Below are 26,419 nucleotides of genomic sequence, written 5' to 3' on the forward strand. Positions count from 1 at the left end.
TAAAGGCTTGAAGATAAATAAGCGGCCATCTAGCTCAGAAGCAACAAAGCCCACATGGAAGAACACACCAGCCTGGGTGATCGAGTGTCCCAAAGGGATCAGTTATCAGGCATCAAAGAACAAAAAATCATCATATCATTGGCTGCACACCTCCATGATAGGATCGCTGAAGACAAATGGGTGCATAAGCAAATGTGGCGAAGAAAGCTGATGGTGCCCGGCTATCAAAAGAGATAGTGTCTGGGGTCCTAAAGGCTTGAACATGAACAAGCAGCCATCTAGCTCAGAAGCAAAAAAGCCCACCTGGAAGAAGCACACCAGCCAGTGCGATCACGAGGTGCCCAAGGGACCAGGTATAAGGAATCATGCACACACAAAAAAGAATATATGTATGTGTATATATATATATACCATATTGAATGAAGGGGGAAGTGCAGAGTGGAGACCCAAGGCCCAAGTGTCGGCCACTGGAGATCCCCTCATAGAGGGGTTTAGGAGAGGAGATGGGTCAGTCAGGGTGCGAGGTAGTACTGATGAAGAACACAGCTTTCCCCCAGATCCTGGATGCTTCCTCCTCCCAACTACCATGATCCGAATTCTACCTTGCAGGGCTGGATAGGGCAGAGGCTGTACACTGGTACATATGAGGGCTAGAGGCACAGGGAATCTAGGGTGGATGATACCTTCAGGACCAAGGGTGTGAGGGGCGATGCTGGGAGAGTGTAGGGTGAGTGGGTTGGAAAGGGGGAACTGATTCCAAGGATCCATATGTGACCTCCTCACTGGGAGAGGGACGGCAGAGAAGGGGGGGAAGGGAGACTCCGGATAGGGCAAGATATGACAAAATAACTATGTATAAATTACCAAGGGCATATGAGGGAGGGGGGGATGGGGAGGGAGGGGGAAAAAAAGGACCTGATGCAAAGGGCTTAAGTGGAGAGCAAATGCTTTGAGAATGATTGGGGCAGGGAATGTATGGATGTACTTTATACAATTGATGTATGTATATGTATGGATTGTGATAAGACTTGTATGAGTCCCTAATAAAATGTAAAAAAAGAAAAGGAAAGAAAAAAGAAAATGATTAGGGAAAAGAATGTACAGATGTGCTTTATACAATTGATGTATGTATATATATGAACTGTGAAAAGAATTGTATGAGCCCCAATAAATTGTTAAAATTAAAAAAAAAAAAAGAATGTACAGATGTGCTTTATACAATTGATGTATGTATATGTATGGATTGTGATAAGAGTTGTATGAGCCCCTAATAAAACATTTTTTTAAAAAGTAGAAAACTAATATCTTACAGTTCTAGAGCGTAGGAGTCTGGATTTAGTGTGTTACAAGATCATGCTCTCGCTCTCCTCTCAGGGACTTTCCTTCTTTGTCTCTTCCAGCTTCTCATAACCCCGGGTAGTCCCTGGCATTCCTTGATTGACAGATGCCACTTCACAGGGCTGTCTTCCCTGTCTGTTTCTTCTCCTCTTTTGTAAGGACATCACTCAGATGGGTGTAGGACCTGTGTTATCATATGACCTCATGTCACCTAATTACATCTTCAAAGGTCCAGACAAGGTCATAGTCACAGATTCTAAGGTTAGGGCATTCCCTTTGAAGGACACAATTTAAACCATAACAAATATATATGAGGTGGCTTCAAAAGTTCATGGACAAAGTCCATTATCTTTTCATTCCATTTTCCCATAGACATTTTGAAATTCTCTAAGTTCGAGTCAATGAATAACTGAAAAGCCTTCCTTTCTTTGGGGGTGTTTTAAGAGACTGACTCTGAACTTATCTTGAAACCAAAAATGCCAAGTCATGAAGCATATAATTAAAGGAGAAAAAAATCAGGATTTGAAAAGTGCCAAGCGTCAACAGTGCGCACCCTGGAAGAGGATACACATTTCACAGTCAGCCAGCATTGTATCCTGGAAGGAAGACTTGGGCATCAGCCACCTCCTCTGCTTCTATAATCAGACTCCAAGCCTCATCAGTGTTCAGAAAGCTGGAGAAAATTAATGCCATGTCACACCAAAGACAGCATCAAAATATATTAATCTAGACAGTTGGCCCTTAAATCATGCCATATCCATATAAGAACCAAAACCTATTCTCTCTGATGGACTATAAATTGCAGTGCAAAGGTCTGTTATCGTTGCTTACCAAACTAAGTTATGGTAAGTATTTTTAATCTCATTTTCCATTGTAAATTATTTGCAATAATAATGGGCCAAGCATTTAAATTCTACCTAATAATCTTATTTCCGGTCATACTTAGCACATTAGCAAGTTTACAACTCTCTGTTACCCATCATTTCTTGGGTATTAATTAGCAGCGTAATGACTTAGAGTGATCATTGTCATGGAACTAAATTAATATCTCATCCCTAATGTGAAGGACATCTCAAAGGTATCATGAATATCCGAGAGTTGATTCTGCTAGAATTATTAGCAAGTGAGCATTAATCAAGCTGCCAGCATATCGGGGAAATCTCCTATTTGGCAATAGTCCACAGCGGCTTACAGAGGACTGATAGGGAACGCTAATGCTACCCATGTGCTTTCTGTTTTATGAAGGGCACTTGAACTACCTTGTATGTTTGCCCTAGAAGTTTCTTATTTCTTCCAGCTTTGCTCTAACCTGGCGAGAAGTCACACTCCAGCAGTCCCTGATGACTTGTGGAGTGTATGCCCTGCTGTTTGTCCCTGTGGGTACTATTGATCCATTCCGGGACATGAGGACACCCCCTAAAGTGTCCAGAGTCAGTGACAAGAGGGGAGGAGGAGTTTAGACAGTTCCTTTGGACTCTTTGCCCATGAGTAATGGGCACGTCTAGATAGCATGAGTGCTATTCCATTTTGTTTAGTCACTTTCCTTCTAAACCAGCAGTTCTCAACCTGTGGGTCACGATCCCCTTAAGGGTCGAGCAACCCTTTCACAGGGGTTGCCCAATTCATAGCAAAATTACAGTTATGAAGTAGCAACAAAATGAATTTTATGGTTGGAGGGTTACCACAACACGAGGAACTGTATTAAAGGGTCGCGGCATTAAGAAGGTTGAGAACCACTGATCTAAACAAACTCCAGGGGCAAGATGTTGAAGCTACAGAGTAAGGGTCTTCGAGAGCCTCAGAGCGTGGGACTGAGGAGACACAGTCATAAGGAGGTAAAATCACCACCTTCCAGTGGGGGAACTGGATGTGGTTCCTGGCCAGTGCACAACCTGCCCAGCCACCACCTGTCCTCGCGTGAATGCTTGGTTGTTGCTATGATGCCACACAGGTTTCAGTGAATTCTTCAGACAGTGATGAACTAGGTAGAGGGGCCTGTCGATTTACTTCCAAAACTCATTCAAGCTCATGATCATCTAATCTATAATTGATTGTGGGCATGGCACAGGCCTGGGCAGCATTTCCTTCCACGGTTCATGAGGTTGCCACAACTTGAGGGCTCTAGAAGTTTCTGAAATGAAATATTACAAACCTCTGTTGCCATGAACATTACTAGACATGAGGCATTGGCTGACACCCTAACCAGTCACATAGAGCAAGCATGCACTGGACACCCCAATGGTGAAGTCTTTGGCAAAAGGTAGCAGGACAAACCTGCTCTGACACACCTGCTACTATTCCAAGTCCCATTAGTAGACAGATCAACCTGGTGAGGCCTCATTCTTAAAGAATAGAGGCAGTCTCTGAAGTTAATCAGCTTTTGTCCAAATCTTGGTCCCTACATACCTTTAATTTCTCTATATGCGGACTTTTATCTGGAAAGTGTGGGTCATGTAGAGTCTCTCTTGCAGGAGTATTACAAAGATTAAACAAGTTTGTATGGGTGGAGTCCTCGTGCTGCGTTCTGGGCTGGGAGGGTGGGGTCTAGCAGTGTGCTGAGTGAGGCGGGGGTCTAAAGCGAGGCACTGCTGCTCTTGCTACTGAGATGCTAGTGGCTCACCTCCAGCAGAGACGAGCAGTTCTTACCCTAGAGGGCGATGGGCATTAGAGTTAGCACAACGAAGTATGTATTTTACAGGTACTTAGCGGCTTCAAACCTGCACCTACCTGCATACTAGAATCCCCAAAGGAACCTTTTAAAGAATTTTGATGGCACAGTGGTTTACAAGCTGGGCAGCTAACTACACGTTGTTCCACGTAGAGAGACGGGGCTTTCTGCTCCCATAGAGATTTAGACAGCTCCCGAAACCCCCCGATACAGTTCTTTGCTGTCACAGAAGATGGCATCAATCCAATGGCAGTGGTTTTGCTTTGCATTTAAAGCACTTCTTAAAATGATTTTTTAATTGGTTTTGTTCTTTTAAAATACTTGTATGTCAGGGGAAGCCAACCCCTAACACATCATTACGGGTCCAGTAGGCGCAATTGTACAGCGATAATAAGTAAAGATCATAGTAAAGTTATAGAGAGCATGAGAGATAGGAGTATTGAAATAAATGGAGTCAGACACAATTCATGGTAGAAGGCTCACCTCAGCCCTGCTTGGTGGTCCACGTGGAGGGAGAGAGAGATTTTAATGCTAGCCCACACCCAGGCTTTTTATCTTCTCTGGGGACATGAAAGCCCCTTAATTACAGGTGAGGACATATGTCACAGGAAGGAGTTGTGCTATAAGTAATACAGTAATGAGGGGGTGGTCTAGGGAAATATACGTAATAAGACGAGGAGGGATTGGGGTATACATTTGACAAGATGGGCGGATCCTAGGTACAGGAGGGCAGCCTAACCTTGGATGCCACAGATCAATTTGGCCTGTTCCCTGGCTCAACTGATAGAGACCATTGTAATCCATTGTAATGGAGACCATTAATAATCCATTGTCTGCAGCAGCAGGAAGCAGGCCCACCCCTGTGGTGTGGGAAGACAGCAGTCTGGCAGGGACTGCCTCCAGGGAAGATGCCTGTGAGCATCTCACCTCCCCCAACACTTGTAGGCTTCCAGAGAAGTCGAGTTTTCCAGTCGAGTTTTCCCAAATACTTTTGACCCAGCTGCCCTAAATGCCAACATGTTGCTTAAGGAGAGTCCCATGATCAGCACTAAGAAATTGGCATCCTGACTAAGCTGGCCCTGAGTGAACACCTGGGCCTACCCAGGCTTTATCCTTCAGCGGATCTTCAAACCTTCAGGCAAGCTGAGGGATAAGCCAGACTTGTCCGAAGTGGAGAATTTTGACAAGCCAATACTGAAGAAAAAAAAAAACTCTCCCAAGAAAGGAAGCTATCCAACAGCAGAAAGAATGTGTGCAAACATCACAAAACGGGGACGTTCTCCCAGGAGCAAATTGCAACATGCTTGTGTGTTGTCTTAGTTTCATAGGCTTCACCTTGTAAACCTATGTAGAGATTGTAGGAATTTTCTGATATCTTTTCCATATTCTCTGGCTGAGGGCAGAACTAGTCAAAGGTCCATCTTTGTTTGAAAACTTCTCATTGGTGTGTCAATCCCACATGGCCCATGCTATCAATGATTTGCCATGTACCAGCTGGTGGGGGTGGTTCTTGCCTTCTGTACAGAACATGCCATTTTCAGCTGCCAATGGGTACCTCCTTAACTCAAAAATCCCCATGACATTGCATGCTCTGCCTGCTTCCCAAAATTTATTTCCATTGCTAATGTATCAATAAAATAAAAAGAAGAAGAAATTAGCATCTTTACAAGGTAAGTAGGCGGTAGGCCTACTTCCACTTTGCTCTGGGTTCTCCACTGATGTCCTTTGCCTGCTCCAGGACCCATGCCAGCCTTCCACATTGTACTCAGTGTTGCCATGCCCCTCTTTCTGGTTACCGATTTTATAGGCGCGCTCCCTGTGTATTTGTCTGATGTCTCCACAGGAGGCGTGGGAAGGTGATGTATTGTGTAGACAGATGTATGGAAAGGCGGTTCCCCTCTCACTGCTTCTAGCACAGACCACATGACATCAAGGTGTCCTGTTACTGGCCGGCCTTCAATCTGGTCTCCTTATTGTGAAGTTACCGTTTTCCCTTTGACCTGAGAAAATATCTTCGAGGAGATAAAGTGAGAAATTTAAATAACCCGTTTCACCTCATCTTCCCCCCAGCCCCCCACCAATTTCCATTGAATTCAGGCTAGATAGGTAAACCCCACCTACAAAAACAAACTGCATGATTTCAATGGTGGTTGTTTTTTGGGGGCTCATTCATCCCACATTTATTAATTGTAATTTTCTGTGGGGAAATACTGTCTTTTCTTTCCCATTAATTTATTCATTTAGTCATTTATTTAAAACACTATAGAGTCGTGGGTATTTAGTTTATAGATTCTATAATTCAGTATTGTCCTCATCTACTCTGATTCACAAACCCACCCACTGCCAAGCAATCGATTCAGACTCAGACCAAGCCTCCATGTGATCTCCAAGCGTTTGAACTACTTACAGGAGTGCACATCCTTATCTTTCTCCTGGGGAGCAGCTGCTGGGCTTGAACCTCAGACCTCGAGGTCAGCAGTCTAATCTTACAAGACAGTGCTATTATACCAGAATCTCTAGGGGTGGACATTTTGCAGTGGAATACATTTAAAGATCTAAATGCTAAGCTTTTTCACCCTCCCTACCTGCTTTCTTTGAAAAATAAAAATATTTCTTCTTATCACTCTCTAGATTTTGTGCCTTGGTTAGGTTTCCCTGGGGGAGAAAGAATCCATGCCAAAGCCTGGCTTGTGCTCCAAGTGAGTTCGGTCAAGGTTAGAAGCAGTTCCATGGGGGAGACCGCACACGGCCACGCTGGACTGTGTGGCAGCTGCTGGGAGAGAGCCCGTGAGAGAGGAAAGCTCTGGTTTTTCAGCGCCCCGTTGGAAAGCCTGGGCTTCAGATGCTTGTCGACCCTATGGGCTGAATCAAATTCACCTGGTCCAGCAGGGCCAATCCATGTGTACCGCTCCCCTAGGTGGACCACCCCTACCTGGCCGGGAGCTTCAATGGAAGCATGCCCTCCAGCCGTACGCATGTAGAGGGACAACCCGTAGTCTGCCTCTAGCTACATAACGCCTTTACTGACCTTTGATGACAGTCTGCTGCAGCGACCCCACCTCCATTCCCTCAGCTTCAGCTGACCGCAAACAGGACCCAGACTACTGGAAGTTACAACAGCCTCCTGTGGCCATTCTGCCGATGTATGTTGGCACCTGTTTGGGTGTCAGATGATGGAAGAAAATGCTACGGCCTCCTTTAGGAGAGCCGAGACTGGCAACATTTAAATGGGATGAGAACTTTAAACTAGAAAGGGTTTCGAATTGCTACGGTGGATTCTGCTGAAGGCTGGCTCCCCCAGGTGAGATGACCCGCAGGCTCACCAGGACCGACACAGCACTCTTCTGCTGGCCGGACCGATGTTTGAAGTGTGGAAAGAACCCTCATTTACAAAAATGACTTATTTTGACACCTTTGAAGTCATAATGATGAAATATGTCAATTTAACTCTCCGTTTAGGTGATCGATGTTGAGCCAGATGGGGTTTCACTCAAAGACATGGTCTTCCGGAATAAGGAATTTGATCCTATAGCATCTTTTAACTGGCTTCCAATGACTTCTATTCCTGGGTGCCAAATCAATTTCAGGATATTTTTAGAAGCCTAATTGTTTCTCTTGTCAGATTGATGCCAATAACGTACCCCAAACTTGGATGAATCAGAATCATAACCTGATTCGTGATGGAGTGAAAGCTTAACCCATGACATCATGAGTTTGGCATCATGTTCAAGATTATGTCGCATGAATCTGGAGAGGTTTGTCTTATACCTTTGAATTGCTTTCTCTCTTCAGAGTGGCTGATTCCCACCTGCATTTTTCCTAGCATGTATTTCCTATATTAATAACTCCTGCTACCACAATTTAAAGGGGATTCTAATTTCTAGAATAAGCAAGTAGGTGAAATTTATAATACATAAACGGGATAAAATAGGATCCACTGCTTTCCTGTAGAAATGGGATAATTTCCAGACAGGCATAGTAGTAATGCAAAGTGTTAATTCAGCACCACAGCGAAGCCAGGGTTTTGAATGTTTAAATGATGCCTGCCAAAAATAAACGTCTCTTCCTGGAAGAACGCGAATCCAAAGGAAAGCACCTGGAAGGGGTCTTGTTGTCAGAGCCACAACCCCAACGCCCTTGATAAAAGACTTCAATCCCTGCCCTCCCGGAAAGTTGCCACTCTGAAAGTCATTTGTTTATCGATCACCTCATAAGAAAACAAATAGATCTCCTGCAAGATGAGCATCCTTCAGAAACCAGGTTTCTGTACTTGAGTGGAGACAAGTGATTAGCAAGAAGGTAGCAGCCTGGGCCATTTCTCTTGTCTTAGCGACAAGGTCAAATGCTGAGCGTAGCTCAAGGCAAAGAAGCTTGACTATGGAAATCTTGATCAGTCATATCACCCAGATTTCAAAACACAGATAGGTGGATAGACCAGCTTGGAAGAGAGACCAGTCCCTGAAACCAAAGCCCTCCCAGCTTAAATCTTTTAGTAAGTCAACAGTGAGAGCCTGTACCCACTCTTACATCTTAATCTTCTGTGCACTACCTTAAAGAAATGAGCAAGTGTTTTTTCAGTTGTAGATGATATAGGAATAAAGAGCTGGAAATTCTTTCGGCTGCCAGGCAACACCGTAAGGACTGAGGATTCCAATTTATTTACAAATTAGAGAAAACCCATGACATATGTTTCATGGCTTCCTTTTTCTCCCACGAGGTCAAAGTATGATCATCAGCTTTCCATATTTGAGGGGACTTCAGGCCTGCGATTAACTTGCTAATGCCAGAAAATTTCAACAATAGAACATTTTTTTAATTTTCTTGAGCAACTCCCAAGCATTATTCTAAGACCAAGACACAGTGATAGTGCGGGGGACAGTCAACAAACAGCAGCAGCGATTTCAGTGATCGGTGCCACGATGAGCAGTCAGAGTACGATGGAGCCAGACAGGTCGTCATCAGACAAAGCCAGTTAGGAGAGAGGACGACTTAGTTGATGTCCAACAGGTGAGCCATGAGCATTTACCGCTTGGCAGAATGCCCCAGGCAGGTGCCTACTCTAAAGTGCAAATGCCTCACAACAAGACTTAGGCTGGCAGAGTTAATGACCAGAAAGGGCCATGGCACAGTAGACAAGGTCAGGTGGGATAGAAGATCCCGGAGAGGACACTGATCGAGGATCAACTTGCAGAACATGCTTTCAGTATATGAGAAAGTCTTCAGATGTCTTGTAGGGGGTTGTGGGATGGGCATAAATGAGATCTATGTATTGTTTCATAAACAACTCTGTAGCTGCTTCTGGTAAATGGAGTTTCTTTTGGAAACGAGAACTGAGTTGGGTCTAAATGAAATATAGTGTCAAATCTGAAACCTATAGCACACTGCTAATCTCCTTATCTGATAACGATGGTCACTCCATTTATTTAGCCAACGCAAAATCTCCCCACTTGTCTATTGTTTAAATATTGGAAAAACTATTTGCTGACATTCATTTAACTAGAAAAGATGATCTGTGCTTATCAGCTTATTAAAGATAACACCTTGTTTTAATCAGTCCAAGGGATTTAGGGTGGTTCGGTTTTGTTGGATCACTTATCTCTTTTTTTTCACCCACAGGGATCCTAATCACCCGTCAGTACCTTATCATTATTATGAACCTCTGGGACCAGATGAGTGTACCATGTACCTTTCACATGAACGTGGACGGAAGGGCAGTCATCACCGCTTTATCACAGAGAAGCGAGTCTTTAAGAACTGGGCACGGACATTCAATATTCACTTTTTCCAGCCTGATTGGAAACCAGAATCACTAGCTCTAAATCATCCTGAGCCTAAACCTGTGTTCTGAGGAATGAACAAGCCAGTCTCAAGCGCCCAGTGTCTCAACCACCAGGGGCATTGGTGCTGCCAACGCTATAAACATTGGAGATCTCTTTAAATATTGCCTTCGACAGAAACATGAGCAACTCAACCATCTTAGTTGCATTCCTTTATAGAAATACCACTTCAAATGACTTTTTTTTTTCTAATAAGGTGTGTCCTAAACTGATCTATAGTCTTTGTCATCTGTTGGAGTCTGTATGTGTTATTTCTCAAAAGCTGCCTAAAAAGTCTGGACATGGTTTCTGAAGAGCACATCTCCACTGACTTTCATAAAGCAAATGTTCAATATTTTATTTATTGAAAGTTTTGTAGTGCACTGTAGGCCAGTATTTTTATAGATTATGATTACGTGGTAATATATGCTTTCTAATCCTTTAATCCCGAATGATGGTGGGGAAGGCCTGGCATTGGGGTGATGACTCGCTGTGTGCATAATGTTTGCTGAAGCATGTCATCGGCATTTTGTTTGCAAGTGTTGTGCCGCATTTTTGAACCCCATTGATTTCAGGATTTTCTCTTTCACAGCAAGAACAGATAGGATGCTTTCCAATGTGAAGAAGTGCTTTCAAAATGACAAAATTGAAAAGAAAAAAGTTATTATTTTTTAATGCCAACAAGAGAAACTGAAATATAGCTGGGTTGTTTTTTTTTAACTTCGTGACAATTGATGTCAGTCACTTCACTTTCTTAGGCCCTAATTTCTTCTTGTGCAGAATGATGTCGTCAATAGACCACATGACAATGTGCAGAATGATGTCAATAGACCACATGACAAATTCTATGAGCCTCTTACTGATCTAGTGAGAACCTTGCACTTGGAATGAAGGACTCCAGCACTGGCAGGCCATTATTCTTGGAACCCTGGTGGCACGGTGTTTGAAGCACTCCAGTTGCTAACTAAAAAGTTAGCAATTAAACCCAGCAGCCATTCTGTGGAAGAAAGACTTAGCAATCTGTTTCCCTAAAGATTTACCACTTAGAATCCCTATTGGGCAGTTCTTCTCTGTCCTGTAGGATTGTTTTGAGTTGTAATCGTCTCAAACCAGTGAGCTTGGCTTTGTATTGGTTTGTATTTCCCTCCTGCCTATTCCCTCTCTTGTGGTTTGAAAACCAATCTCCATTGGCTACAATCTACCCCCTGCTTGTCTTGTGATTCTTGCACCAAGGCAGGGGGAAAAAAAACCTACATGGACCCTGGCTTCAAGAGCAAGGAACTACAATTCCAAAAGTAGATGATAATTCAAAGAGATTTTCTATCATACAATTGTGTATCCTATGAACTATTCAAACCCACTCAGTGTATATCTTCTTAGACTTTATCCACTTTCATTCTTTGGTCTACATGAATATGAAGGAATTAGTTCATTCAGAGCTAAAAGCAAAGAGTTCACATTTTTTCTTTTAAACAAGTATTATTGTTCACCATTGGTCTTTTCGAAAATATACCACTATTTTCTTTACACGTGGCCTAGAAGGTATTAGTTCCTCTCGTGCCAAATTGGAAGGCACCCGCGGAAACCCTTGTATGTATGTAGACCTGCCTGTTGAACAGAACATGATCTGGCTTCTGATTAAAGCTTTCCCAAACTACCACATCTTTTTTTCTTCCCTTAATTAGTATTAAAACTCAATTTCTTTGCATTCACGGCCAGAAGGGAAAGTACTATCGATTGTGAGTACGGTTGTTGAGATGCAAACAAAGTTCCCAGAGTCACAGAGCAAAAAGGAACTTGATATTCTCGTGCTGCAGTCTGAGCTGTTAAAAGCCAGTAAAATTGAAAAATCTGTCCAAAACAGTAGAATGTGATCTTTAAAAGCCCAAATCGTGTTTTAAAGGGACGATAGATTTTTATTTCTATATAATCTCTTGGGTAGGATGAATTCTGCCTTAAGAACTTACGAAAGATCATGTGAATTTTTTGTCCAATTGATTTGTAGGTAATTTTTACCAGTGTTGGAAGAGAATATGTTGCTTCAATGTCAATGGATCCTTTGACAATATTTGTATGTATGGAAATTTGTAAAGGCATAGTTGAGACATGCAAGGGGGCAGCTGTATTACCTAAGCCACCACTATCTCAAATGCCTATGTATCTGTAAGCTACAGGTTTAAAAAGCCAACAAAACTCTATCCTAATGATGCTACCTTTTTCGTGACTACACTCCTCTCAAATAATCAAGAGTTAAAGGCAACCAAATTCAGATATCCCTGATTTCACTGGAAATGTTCTAAGTCTACGTGTAGCTAGGATATGTAAGCCCCTGTTTTAAAAATACAGTGTAAATAAGTGCATTAAATTCTCATTTAGGCAGTGGTTTTAGTACAGCATTTGTCTTTAATGCCTCAAATTCTGATAGATTGTGCTGATGGATCTGGTTGTGGGCAATTGAATTCCTGTCTTGACACTATCATTTCCTGACTGTCAGTCTTAACACCGCTCAATACCATTAAACATAAACTCTGATAGAAAAGATGACTACAAACCATGTTTACAGACCTCAGTGATTTCAAGATCCATATTGTGTTTGAAGCCTAAGTCCGACTCATTATGCTTCCTACCTTTTTCTGCTCTCCCCAGCTGTGTCATCAGCTTCCTTCCAGCTTTTAAGACCATAGTAATACAATGCCACAGCTGGCCGATCCGGGGCTTCTGTTATTTCAACGCAAGAACATTTGGCAGAAGCCATTACAATAGATAGCCATTATGGGCAAAGATACAGGAATGCACAAACAAAATCAATCACTTCAAATGGCCCATAAACAGAGGAATCTCACATTTAATATTCTACGGTAAATATTCACCCAAGAAAACGTACATTAAAAGAACATTAGGAGGTAAATATTCAGTGTGCTGCATGGGGACTTAGCCGTGTGATTTCCATTAAGGTTAATGGGTGTTGACAGCTAAGTCCCTGTGCTTCACTGACCCTGGATAGACTCCCACAGGCTTGACATAAGGCGAGCAATTCGGAAGCTGCTAAGGTCCCCAGATTTCAGAGTTAGATTTCCTCTTTGAAATAAATAAATAAGTGAAAGCAAACCCCACAAATTACTGTGGCTTAAAAAAAAAGTGTGCTGGATCTTGGAGTTACAGCCAGGTTTGTGAGCCATGTTCAAAACCAAACACCTCTCAAATGGATGGCCTTCGCTTCCTGAAGTTTCCTCTCGGTTACTGGCTTGTTTGTATTATAACAGGAGAGGGAATCAGATTTTGAAATAATACCTCCTCTCATTTTTTTCCTTCTTTAGAAGCTAGGTAAACATGGAAGGAAAGGGTTAAAATGGTTAGCTAGTATAAAGAGAGTAAGTTCCTAGGAGCCTCTCTAAAACCTGCCCAAATATTTGCCCGTGTCTAGGAATGACCTTTCAATTACGTGCACCCTAAGTTATATATTTGGGTAAATGACTCAAATTGTGAAGCATTCCCTCTCTGAGAGAAGGATCTGGTTCTTTTCCCCCCACCCCACCACCCCTCTGATGTTAGGAGCCTGGTGGCACAGTGGTTGCAAGTTGGGCTGACATCCCAACATCAGCAGTTCAAAGCCACAGCTGCCCTGTGGGAGAGCGATGGGGTTTAGACAGCCTCGGCATTCCCCAGGGGCTGTCCACCTGCCCTGTAGGCCTGCTCAGAGTGAACATACGGACTTGCTGGCAGGGAGCTTGTTTTTTGGTTTTTTGAATGTTAGGTGATGTTAAAACTCGTATATGAGAGGACTTCAAAATTTTGTTGGAAAAATCCCCATATCTTCTAAATCTGTTTTTTACCCACTAACTTTGGAAAGCCCCCTTATTTCATAACTGACCCCGCTATTTCTTCCATCCTCACTGCTCCTCGCCTGCATCTCATTCATTGTCTTTGCAGCCTCTCTCCTGACCGGCTTCCCTCATCCTCAGTGCACCTCAAAGCAGCTCACTTTAGGGGCTGTTGGTCTACTTCACAGTTCTTAAGCTAGAGAGGGCTGAGGAACAGATTGGGAATAGGTCCAGCCCAAACAACGACAATAATAGTATGGAGAACGATGACTGGTTACACAGCAAGGAACTTCGAAAACATGATTATGGTTTGCCCAGACTGGAGGAAAGGCAAGAAGTGCTGATGGCACTGTGGGTTAGGTATTGAGCCATTAATTACAAAGTTGGCACTTCAAACTCACTAAGAGCTCTTCAGAAGAAAGATAAGGCTGTCTACTCCCGCACGGATATAGCCTCAGAAGCCCTCTGTATAGGATCACTATGAATCCAAAGGAGCCCTGGTGGTGTGGTGGGTTACACATTGGGCTGCTAACCATAAGGTCAGCAGTTCGCCTCCAGCAGTCACTGCATAGGAGGACCATAAGGCTTCCTGTACCTCTAAAGATGTACAGCCTCTGAATCCCAAAGGAGCAGTTCTACTTTGTCCGTAGAGTGTTACTATGAGTTGGAAGTGACTCGGGGACAGTAGAGCTTGTTGATTGATGAGTTGGAATCAACTAGATGGTGGTAGATTTTGTTTGTTTGGTTTGGGGTAGTGGGGCTCAGTCCACAGGTAGTACAAACAGTTAGTTCAGCTACTAACCTGAAAGTTGGTGGTTGGGGCCCACTCAGCCCCAAAAGTGCTTCAGGAGCAAAGCCTGGCAATCTGCGTCATTAATATTACAGCTAAGAGAGCCTGGTGGAGCAGTCCCACCCTGTGCCATATGAGGTTACCCTACCAGAAGACCAACTCAAAGAGAATGCTTATACTAGGGTGCTGGGGGCAGGAGAAAGGAGCCAATTGTCTGTGTTCTACATGCCAGAGCCATTCTGGAACAAGGAGAAGTCAGAGGCCCAACCATGAACAGGAGTAACCCCTCTCCACCAGTTCATTCATCCGACCTACTAAGGTTATAATCCACATGTAAATGCAAAAATGGCTGACCTCCTGTTTGTTATTACTCAGTGCCCTAATACGACATGCTACCTTGGATGGTCCTTTTGTCTTTGCATATGTGAATTTGTCCGTTTAATCTAATGAGGTTGTAAGCTCCTTGAAGGCAGGGACTGCTTCTCCACTTTCATTGTAGACCCAGGCCAAGTACAGTGCCTTGCTTACAAAAGGCACTCAATAAATGTCTATTGTTGATGATCATCTCTTAATATGGACCCTTTGGATCGGCCATCAGGTATAAAGACATTCTTTTCATTTAAAAAGTACAAAGTAGGAGACAGAGTCTGTGGTGAAATAGTGAAAGTATAAAGTAGAGGACCAAGGAAAGAATTAAGTGAGCTCTCACAGCATCAATCCTTAAACCTATAATGTTGTTAATCAACAGAGCTGACCTAAATTTGGGTAGGATAATGTTGCTGAATTCATTAAGTTTGCAAATGCTGGGTGTACTGAACACACGGGGGAGGTTGAGTTCAGCGAGCTTTGTGTTCTCACTGTTAGCGAGCTGCTCTTAGCACAGATTAAAGTTAATATTGACCAATGCCTTTCCATCCACCGAAGGCAGCTCGTGCTCTGACTTCCGTGGCTCAACTTAAAAAGTGGGCCTAAAATGAAGGCACTTTGCTCCTGTCTTAAAATTGACAGCATCCTAAAGCTGCTGGGGATACAACCTGTGGTCGCTGAAGGTAAAGAAAAATGAAGCATAACTTTATCTTAAAAACACAATGCAGCCTAACCCAGCCAGCTGGCCAAAAAAAGATTGTTTCCATGAGGCAGATCCAACATGTTTTCATGTGCACCAGAATGTGAAGGAAAGGACAACCTTTGGGAAAGCAGTGCTTAGCCGCCCGAGTTTCCCCCTCACCAGCCTTATGGGTATCTGGTAACCTTCAGGTGCCAGGAGGGAGAGACTGCATCCCTCAGTCAAGGTGAGTTGGCTGGCAAGGAGAACCTGTACAAGGGACCATAAGCTTGACCTTCATGTATATGTAGACACTCCACATTTCCTAGCTCTGTGTCTACGGTTGCACATACTTTAAAAATTATGATGGCCATTTCCTGGTGTAAAGCAGCGGGGAAGACGGAGGAGGCACTCTCATAAACTAAAGTAGCCGTTATCTCTGCATAGATTAGATAATCCCCTATTTTCAATAAGTTTACGATGGTCATAAAGTGATGTTTTATAAAATATGAAGAAAGGCATAGTAATGGGGTTTTAAACGGAATCTCAACAGGGACGTTAGGGGAAAACATCTCTCGGATGCCAGGTCCAACTACATTTAGAGGACTGTCTTTGCTCATCCGTAAAAGCCTCGCAGGGGCTGCGATCTTCGGTTCGTGACCTTGTGACTGGCCTTTAATTTCAAAACCGGTGATAGGAAAGCCAGCAGACTGAATCAAACTTTCAGGATGATTGAATCACACGTCAGTGATTATTTTTCATTTGCTGAACCCTTCCTGGGTTCTTGGCAGTGTCCTTGGCTTTATAGGTTTTATTGCGCATGAGTCCTTTTGTTCCATTTTGCAGAGAAGCAAACTGAGGTGAGAAGGTTGTGCACCTGGGGCCTTCTGGTCACGTCTCCACTGGGAGGCAAGCAAGAGGTAACACATGGCTTGCCATTCACCTGGTAGGCTTGTTAGTGGTTTGCATCTACAAAGGCATTTGACCCTTGCAATGATCCTGTAAGTCAAGCGTTCCTATTTTTCCCTTGTACGTTTGGGGAAACTGCGGCAATGGCTTTTGAGTACTGTTTTCATGACCGTGCAGCCGCTGCGAGGAGCAGAATTAGAACCGGCAGTGTTTGCGTCAGGAGTCTGTCATTAAGAACCACGCGCAATCTAGAAGGAATTTAATTCTCTAACATAAATTCTATGAAAAATTCTGTCGTGCCATATTTGATGCATCCGGAGTAACGTGATAAATGTGTAACATACGAAATAGCAAGCAGAGAACATCGGTTTGTCTTGGAGACTACCTATTTCTTCCCCTTCCATTCCTTCTGTGCCCTCGATTGCCCCCCAGCGGTTAGCCTCGCTCCTAGAATTTCCAGTTATCACTCTCATTTTTTTTAAATAGTGTATCACATACATCTGTAAATACTATTTTACTTAGTTCTGCATATTTGTGGACATGATACAAATGTTATATATAACATTGTAGATAGTCTCTTACAACCTGCTTTTTCCAAGATGTAACCGTTTCCTTTGCCTGTTGCTCTGGTTTGTTCTCATTGGTGTATTGTGCGAGAGTCTTGTAATTTATTTATATCTACTTTCCTCTCAATGAATAGTTGTTTTCTGTTTTTTGCTGGTATGTACAATATTTTTATGAATATTCTTGTTAAGTTTATCTAGTGCACATGTGCATTTTTAAGATATTTATACCCAGAAATAAAATTGCCGGCCTATACAGTAAAACTTGTTCATATGTGCACAATATTACCAAATTGTTTTCTACAGTGGCTGAACACTCATTCTCTTCTAGTCCTTATCTACACCATGCTAACACTTGGTATTTTCAGAGTGCAAGCTTTTGCAAAATTGCTATATATAAATGGTACCCCATTGTGCTATTGTAATTGCCAGATTCCATATGATTCATATATATATATATATACACACACACATACATTGCATTCATGTTACCATACCTATGAAATAATTTTTTGAGTCTAGGCTCACTTTTCTACTCCCCCTTTTTTTCCTTTAAAGAACATGAACCATAAGAAAACTCCATAAGATCATTTTGATCATGTCATATTTAATGATTCTTTTCCCCTCCCTCCCTCATGAACCCTTGATAATTTATAAATCATTATCATTTTTTCATGTCTTACACTGACCGATATCTCCCTTCATCTACTTTTCTGATGTCCATCCCCCTGGGAGGGGGTTATATGTAGATCATGTGATCTGCTCCACCTTTCTCCCCCCACCTTTCCCGTATCCTCCAGGTATCATTACTCTCATTATTGGTCCTGAGGGGTTATCTGTCCTGGATTCCCTGTACATGCTCTGGTCTAGCCAGATTATCCAAGAAACAATATTTTTGTTATGCTCATATGTATTACAGGTTTCTTATTGCAAAGTATTGTCTTTTCTTTCTCTATATAGTGCCTTTTAATAAGCAGAAACTTTTAATTTTAATGTATTAAACTTTTTAATATTTCTTGTGAGAACTTATTTGTTATATAATAAATCCTCCCTACTCCTGCTTATTAAGTTTTGCTCATTTTATACTAAGATGTGTATGTTCAAAAAAGTGTTCAAAGTTTAAAGATGTTTCTATTTCTTTCATAACAGTCAGGGCCTTATGTGCCACCCACCTGCCCACCACCCCTGTGAGCTAGGATCCAATTTTGTTTGGGAAGGGGCACTAATTGTCCTAGGATCACTTCCTACAGAAATTCTTTCTCTCCCAGTGATCCGCAGTGAAATTTTCCTACATGTAGTTTATTTCTATACTTTTTATTCCATGCCATTCGGATAAAATTCTCTAATATCTGTACTAATAATTATGATAGTTTATGGTCAGACCTGATATCTTGTAGAACACCCCTCCCCTCCTTAACTTATTTTCTTTCTTGCTCATTTGTGGGTTTTGGGAGTTTGGGAGCTCTTGTGTGTTTTGCATTTTCTTTTGATGTATACTTTCCATTCTATTAAATCCACCAATTGTATATAAACAGAGTGATAGATTATATATATATACACACACCCATGGAGGAGTCCCCGGATGACTGAACTATTCGCCAAAAGATTGGCCATGTGAGCCCACCCAGCTACTCCTTAGCAGTCAGGCTGACAGATCTGCTTCCCCAAAGTCACCACCCTGACACTGTGCAAGGCAGGTCTCCTCCGCACACAGGGACTGCTGGGAGGGAGCCAGGCTGACGACATGAGCGTAGTAACAACACACATCCTTGTCGCCAAGATCCAAAGGTAGTAGACTGCCAGCTCTGCAGAAGACATGCATTCTCTCTTCCAAGCAGTCTTCCCTGGTATTGGCTTACTTCATTTTGTTGCATTTTACTTTGTTGTGAACTGTAGATTCTACAACTTGGACAAACAGGAGGTTCATGGCAACCCTGTGCAAACAAATCTATTGACACCATTTTCTCAGCAGCATTTGCTCCTTTTGGTATCTCTGTGTCACATTTTGGTAATTCTCACATGTCTGCAAACTTTTCATAAATCTATATTGCACATGGAAACATCTACAGTTTAGTGTAAATAAAGCTTTCGCAGTCACTGACAAACAAGATCCAGGTGGCTTGTTTGTTGTCCTCTGTGCTTTGTCCTGGTCATGTGGAGCCAAACCCGCATATGTCTGAGGTTGGCCTGAACGCCCGTCAGCATAAAATTGCTTTGCTTGTTTCTAAAATTTATATCAATGGAATTCACGTGGTATATACATGTTTGTATCTAGATTCTCCTATTCAAAATCATGTTGATAAAACTCATCCATTTTCATGTGTGCACTGATACACCATTTCTTCACTGCCATCTGCTAGAAGGTGGTATGAAATATGCCCAAATTATGCATGATTGACTTTCATGTTGATGAGGACCCTGATGGCGTATTGAATTACCACTTGGACTGCTAACCACAAGGTCAGCTGTTCGAAACCACCTACCACTCTGAGGAAGACAAGATTAGGCTTTCTGGTCCTATCATGATCGACAGCCTCAGAAACCCACAGAGGCAATTGCATTCTGTCCTGTAAATCGAAATGGACTTGATGGCAGTGTGTTTGAAGTTTGTTTGAATGTTGATCATCTTTCAGGTTCAGGACTTCTATGAATAAAGCAGTTAGGAACATTGTGCACATATATGATTTGTGGTCAAAGCACTCGTTCTAGTCACTGTATGTCCAGGAGTGGAATTGCTAAGGCACAGGCTCTACCTTGAACACAGTGCTAAGCATACCTTCTAGAAACCATGCAGAGGGCTCTGGTTGCTTCACAGCCTTGCCAGCAGTGGCGGTGTCACTCCTTTACATTTCAGCCCCTGCTCTAAATAGGATAGGCATTTCAATGTGCGTTTCTCTGATGAGTCTTGAGCATCCCTTCATATTGTTACTGACCACTTGATGTCCTCTTTTATAAAGAAGACATCCTTTTTGTTAGAATAAACCAACTTCTAACAATCGCAGGGGGGGGAGTCCCTAGGTGCAATTTTGCGGCGATAATATAAAGATTATTATAAAATTATAGAAGATAGAAAAGGTAGGAAAAAAGATAAAATAAGGGAGTTAGGCATATTTCATAGTACCATGCTCACCTCAGCCCCTCTTGGTCTACATGGAGGTGGGAGACGATGAGGAGCATGTATTTCCAATCAAGGCCTATATTTACTTAAGGGTGCATGCAAAACCCCCTGATTACAGGTTACCACATATGTCACAGGAAGAGGTTGTACCATAGGTAATACAAGCAACCTAGGGGTGTACACGCAATAGGAAGCAGAGGGACTAGGGGTACACATGTGACAAGATGGGCGGATCTTAGATTCAAGATGGCAGCTTACCCTTAGTTGTCCTTGAGTTGGCTTGACCTTGTCTCTGGGCTCTCCTTCAGGGAAACAATCCACTATCCTTATCAGCAGGGAGGAGCCCCACCTACCTACCGTGGCACAGAAAATAGTGTCTGATTGCTCTGGATGGCTGATGCCCTCAGGAAGATAACTCCTAAGCCGCTCCCTTCCAGGTGTGCTGCAGTCATTTACCAGGTGTTCTGAGCAGCGTCCTAGGCTGGGCTACAACAAATGTGGGGAACAACCTTTTTGTATCCCACATTTTTTCTATTGGGTAGTCTTTTTAATAAAATGATTTCGAAGAATTCTTTACAGAGTCGTGATTCAAGTCCTTTGTTGAGTATATGAATTGTAAATATTTCCTACCAGTGTGTGCTCTTTCAATGTCTGAATGATATGTTTTGATGACTAAACTCAAATGATACGTTTTGATGATAAAACTCAACTCATTGATGCTTCATTTTTAACATCATGTGTATCCTATTTAAGAGCGTTCTATGCTGCTTAAGGCCATGATGATAGACTACTTTGCTTTCTTCCATAAGCTTTATTGTCTTATCTTCCATGTTTGTTCTATGATCTATCACAAGTTGACATGGAGAAAAATGTAGGATAGGTATTACAGTTCGTTTTCCCCTTTTATGGAAATCCAATACACACATCATTTATTGAAAATGCTATCCTTGAACCAAAATTTTGTGGTCAGATTCCTGTATAGGTTCAGAATTATTTCTTGACTCTAAGCTGTTCGTTTTTTTATACGTGAACCATTACCACATTATTTTAATTATTGTAACTTTCTCAATCTTTATATCTAGAGTGGATGCTATCCAATTTGTTCTACTTCATTATTGCCTTAACTATACTTGGCAACTTCACATTTTCACATCAATTTTGGAATCAGAGGGTCCTTTTCCAGTTTTAGTAAGACCTATTAAGGTTTTGATTGGGATTGTACTGTATCTATTGGTCAGTCTAGAGGAATAATTTATTTTTAACTATATCAAGTCTTCTAATTCATGCATATATCACATTATTTAATCAGATCATTAATTTCAATGATACTTTGAACTTTTCAGTGTAGAGATCTTCCATATCATTTGTTAGAGCTATTCCTAGGCGTTTGGTGAATCTTCCTGTGCTATGAGAGATGGTAGTTTTTCCACTCACTTTTCCACCTGTTTACTGTTTGCTCTCAGAAATACAATCGATTTGTGTGTGTATATGGATCTTATACCCATCATTCCAGCTAAATGCATGTACTTATTCTAAAATTTTGTTTGCATTTCCTTTTGGATTTTCTCATGTGCAATCTTATGTCTGTGAATACTGCTAGCTGTAGTCCTTTCTTTTTCATTTTTATATGCTTTATTCCTCATTCATTGAATAAGGTTTCCAGCCCAGTACTATTAGAAATGGTGAGTGTTCATTTTTGCTTTGTTTCCAGCTAAAATGATGTAATATTTCACCATTAAGAATGATGTTGGTTACAAGCTTGAGGTAGATATAGATCATCAGAGTAAGGTGGATTCCCTTCTATTGCTAGTTTGCTAAGAGGTTTTTTAATTTTAAAAGAGTGTAGATTAAATTAAATGCTTGTTATGAATCCATTAAAATGAGCAAAAATTATTTTTATTCTGCAACTCTGGTGAATTACGTTGACTGTTTTTCAAATGTTAATAAGAACTTACATTGCTGTCATAAACCCCACTTGGTCATGGTGTAATACCCTTTCTACACATTTTGTTTCATTCACTAATATCTTGTTAAACATCTTTATATTATAATTCAAAGAGAAGGTGACCTATAATTTTTCCTCTTGTAATACCCTTGTCAAGTTTTTATATTAAGATTATATTGGTGGTGTTCATGAACTGGAAATGTTTTTCCTTTTTTTCTCTGCTCTAGAGGACTTTGTGTAATATTAGACTTATTTCTTAAGTGTTGGAAAGAATTGAAGCCATTTGGAATTAAAATTTTCTGTGTAAATAGAGTTTTAATTATAGATTTAATAGCTTGAATGTACATGAAACTGTTTCAATTTTGTATTTCCCCTTGTGTTCATTTTGGTAAGTTATGTGTTGAAGATAATTTGTCCATTTTTCTAAATTTAATAAAGTTGTTTGTAATATTCTCTTATTCTCTTCTTAATTTCTGTAAGACATTTATTATGTATCCTATTTTATTCTTGATATTGATTATTTGGGTCTCTCCACTATCTCTCTGCCTCCTTTTCCTCCTGCTATCTCTCTTCCTCTCTCCCTCTCTCTCTCTCTCTTTCTCTCTCTCTCTCTGTCTCTCCCTCCCTCCCTTGGACCTCCCCTCCCCTCTCCCTTTGTAGTTCTTCCTTTGTATCTCTAAATGTGTCAGGGTTTTATTCTCTATACTATATATTTGTATCATATCTTTTAAATTTTTCACCTTTATTATTTTATTCTCTTTTCTTTGGATCTAATTTATTGCACTTGTTCTAGTTCCTTTTCTGATTATTGACTTTTAAAAATATCATTCTTCCTGGCTGATATATGAGTTTAAAACAAAGCAAAACAAAACCTCTCTTTGCCCTTGAGTCAATTCTGAGTCATACACTCCTAATAGGACAGCGTAGAAATGCCCCTGTGGGTTTCAGAAACTGTAATTCTTTATGGGAGTAGAAATCCTGTCTTTCCCTCTCAGAGTGCTGATAGTCTCAAACTGAGGGCCTTTTGGTTAGCATCCCAGCACATAAGTTCTTCTCTAACGACATGTCACAGATTTGAATGTGTTGATTCTATATGATAATTCAGTTAAAAATATTTTCTAATATCATTATAATTTTTCTTGATGTATTATCACTTTTTTAATAGCTAGGACTCTTCTAAATATGTTCCAGTGATTAATTTCTAATTCAGCTCCATTGTTGTCAGATATATTTTGTAAGATTGGTGGTGCAGTGGTTAAGCATTGGGCTGAGATCTGCGTGGTCAGCAGTTCAAAATTACCAGCAGCTCCATGGAAGAAAGACTGGGCTTTCTGTGCCCATAAACACTAGAGTCTCAAAAACTCACAGGTTGTCACTATAAGTCAGCACTGACTCAATGGCAGCGAGTTTGGTTTGGAGTTTTCTTGTTGAGTGTGTTCTGCTTTTGTGATTGTCCATGTAGAGTTGACAGTAATGTGTATTTTGCTATGATTATATACCTACTGCCATTGAGTTGATTCTGACTCAACCCAATGGGACAGAGAGTATCTGAGAGCAGATTGCCTTAGCTTTCTCCCTTGGTGAGAGGCTGGTGAGTTTGAGCAACCAACCTTGTAGTTAGCAGCTCCTTGTGCCCCCAGGACTTCTTATGATTATGTGTAACTCACTGCCATCGAGTGGAGCCTGACTCATAGCAACACTGTAGAATGGCGGAGCATTGTCCCCTGATACCAGAGTGTAACTACTTTTTTTTTTTTTAACCTTTTCATTAATTAATTAATTTAAAAAATCATTTTATTGAGAGCTCTTACAATGCTTATTACAATCCGTACATCAATTGTATCAGGCATATTTGTACATATGTTGCTGTCATTCTTTTCTAGACAGTTACTTTCTCTTGCGCCCTTGGTATCATCTCCTCTTCCCCCCTCCTTCTCCTCCCCCCACCCTCATGACTCCTTGATAAATTATGTTATTATTTCCATATCTCACACTGACCACTGTCTCCCTTCCCCCATGGTTTCCATTGTCCTTTCCTCTGGAGGAGTGCAGAGTGTAACTCGTCATGGGAGAAGAAAGCCCATCTTTCTCCTGAGACGTTGACTGGTGGTTTTGAACTTCTGACTTTGTGGCTAGCAGCCCAAAGTACAACTTGCACGCCACACATCCTATGATTATGTATCATGTTCTTTAAATTTCAGTTATCTCAATTTATTATTAGTTTCAAATATTTCCGTACTTATTCATATATTTCCTGATTTTTCTATTAGTTAATGAGAGAGGTATCTTGGGATATATTATTATCACTGTGGATATATATTTCTTATTGTAATGCTATTTTTGTCATATATGTTTGACAATATGTCATTATGTACATTTATATAAGGAGTTTCTATTTCTTATTTTTTTTAATCTTTTTATTGGGGCTCATAAGGCTCTTATCACAACCTGTACATACATCAATTGAGCAAAGCACCCTTATACATTCGTTGCACTCATCATTCTCATAATTCACCTTCCACTTGGGTTCCTGGAATCGGCTCGGTTTCCCTTTTTTTCCCCCCCATCCCCCTCCCTCCCGATCCCACCCCTGGTCCCTTGATAGTTTATAAATAATTATTATATCTTATCTTACACTCCCCGGCGTCTCCCCTCACCCGCCTCCCCCTTGCCAATCTCCCAGAGAGGAGGTTACACATAGATCTCCGAGATCGGTTCTCCCTTTCTACATGCCCTTCCCTCCTGGTGTCGCCACTCCCACCACTGGTGTTGAGGGGTTCGTCTGTCCTAGATTCCCTGTGCCTCCAGATCCCCACTGCACCACTGTACATCCTCTGGTATAACCAGGTCCGCAAGGCAAGGTAGGATTGGGGTCATGATGATTGGGAGGGGAGGAAGCGTTCAGGAACTAGAGGAAGGTTTTGAGTTTCATTGTTGCTACACTGAACCCTGAGTGGCCCATCTCCTCCTCACTACCCCTCTGGAAGGGGTGTCCAGCTGTCTACAGGTGGGCATTGGGTCCCCATCATGCACTCCCCCTCTTTCACAGTGATGTGATTCTCACCACCACCCCACCTTTGATGTTGGAGACCTGGTCTCCTCTGTCCTTCATGGTCACCTATGTTGGTGTGCTGCTTCCGTGTGGGCTCGGTTGCTTCTGGGATAGATGGCCGCTTGTTTGCTTTCAAGCCTTTAAGTCCCCAGACGCTATATCTCTCAGTAGCCAGGCACCATCCGCCTTCTTCACCACACTTGCTTATGCACACTTTCGTCTTCAGCCATTATGTGAGGAAGGTGATCACACAATGATTGTTTTTGTTCCTTTGTATCTGCTACATGGTCCATTCAACACCTTGTATTCGCTTAGGCCGTGTGCTTCTTCTCTGTGGGCTTTGTTGCTTCTGAGCTAGATGGCCGCTTATTTGCCTTCAAGCCTTTAAGACCCCAGACGCTATATCTTTTTTTGATAGCCGGGCACCATCAGCTTTCTTCACCACATTTGCTTACACACACGGCTGTCTTCAGTGATCATGTCGGGAAGATGGGTATCCTGCAATGACTGCTTAGCAGGGCAAGGTGCTATTGTATTGGGGGATTATGCATGAGGAGGCCCAATGTCCATCTGCTACCCTACTACTGAACCTATAAATATATGCATATAAATCTATTGCCCCCATAATCATAAATATATTTACATATGTACATGTCTGTATTTAGGCTTCTCTGTATGCACTTTGCCTCCTACTCCTTTCCTCTATTTCCTTTCGCTTTCCTCCCAACCCATTACCATGTTTAGCCTTCATTCTGGATTCAGTAGTTCCTCTCAGTTACCTTGCTCTTGGTCACTCCTTTCCAGTCCTCCCCTCCCCTCCCTCCTCTGGTTTTGAACCATTCGCTGTTCCCTTGTCCCTGTGTTGGGCGACACCTCCTTACAAGGCAACCCACAGACTGGGAGAAGATTTTTAGTAATGACACATCAGACAAAGGGCTCATTACTAAAATCTACAACACCATCGTGACCTGCAAAAAGAGGAAAACAGTTAACCCCCTAAGGAAGTGGGCAAAAGAAATGAGAAGAAGAAAAAAAAAAAAAGAAATGAGAAGAACTTTTACTAGAGAGGAGATCAATATGGCCAATAAACATATGAGAAAGTGCTCGAAGTCCCTTGCCATAAGAGAAATGCAAATCAAAACAACCATGAGATACTACCTAACACCCCTGAGGCTAGCCCAGATCAGTAAATCAGAGAGCAACAAGTGTTGGAGGGGCTGTGGTGAAGTAGGAACCCTCCTCCACTGCTGGTGGTCGTGTAGATTTGTACAGCCACTGTGGAAAGCAATCTGGCGATACCTAAAGAAAATGGAAATTGATCTACCTTATGACCCAGCCATCCCTCTACTGGGCA

General features: G+C 41.9%; 1 protein-coding gene across 1 annotated transcript in view; it reads left to right on the forward strand.

Moving 5' to 3' along the window:
• ST6GALNAC5 (ST6 N-acetylgalactosaminide alpha-2,6-sialyltransferase 5) overlaps positions 1 to 10,232 on the forward strand; it is a 212,752-nt gene extending 202,520 nt beyond the window's left edge. Inside the window, exon 5 of the mRNA XM_075540119.1 lies at positions 9,623 to 10,232. Coding sequence (XP_075396234.1) covers positions 9,623 to 9,854 — 232 coding nt within the window. The 3' untranslated portion in view covers positions 9,855 to 10,232. The remainder of the gene's footprint in view (positions 1 to 9,622) is intronic.
• The last annotated feature ends 16,187 nt before the right edge of the window (positions 10,233 to 26,419 follow it).

The sequence above is a fragment of the Tenrec ecaudatus genome, chromosome 1 (assembly GCF_050624435.1).
Source record: "Tenrec ecaudatus isolate mTenEca1 chromosome 1, mTenEca1.hap1, whole genome shotgun sequence".
NCBI lineage: Eukaryota > Metazoa > Chordata > Mammalia > Afrosoricida > Tenrecidae > Tenrec > Tenrec ecaudatus.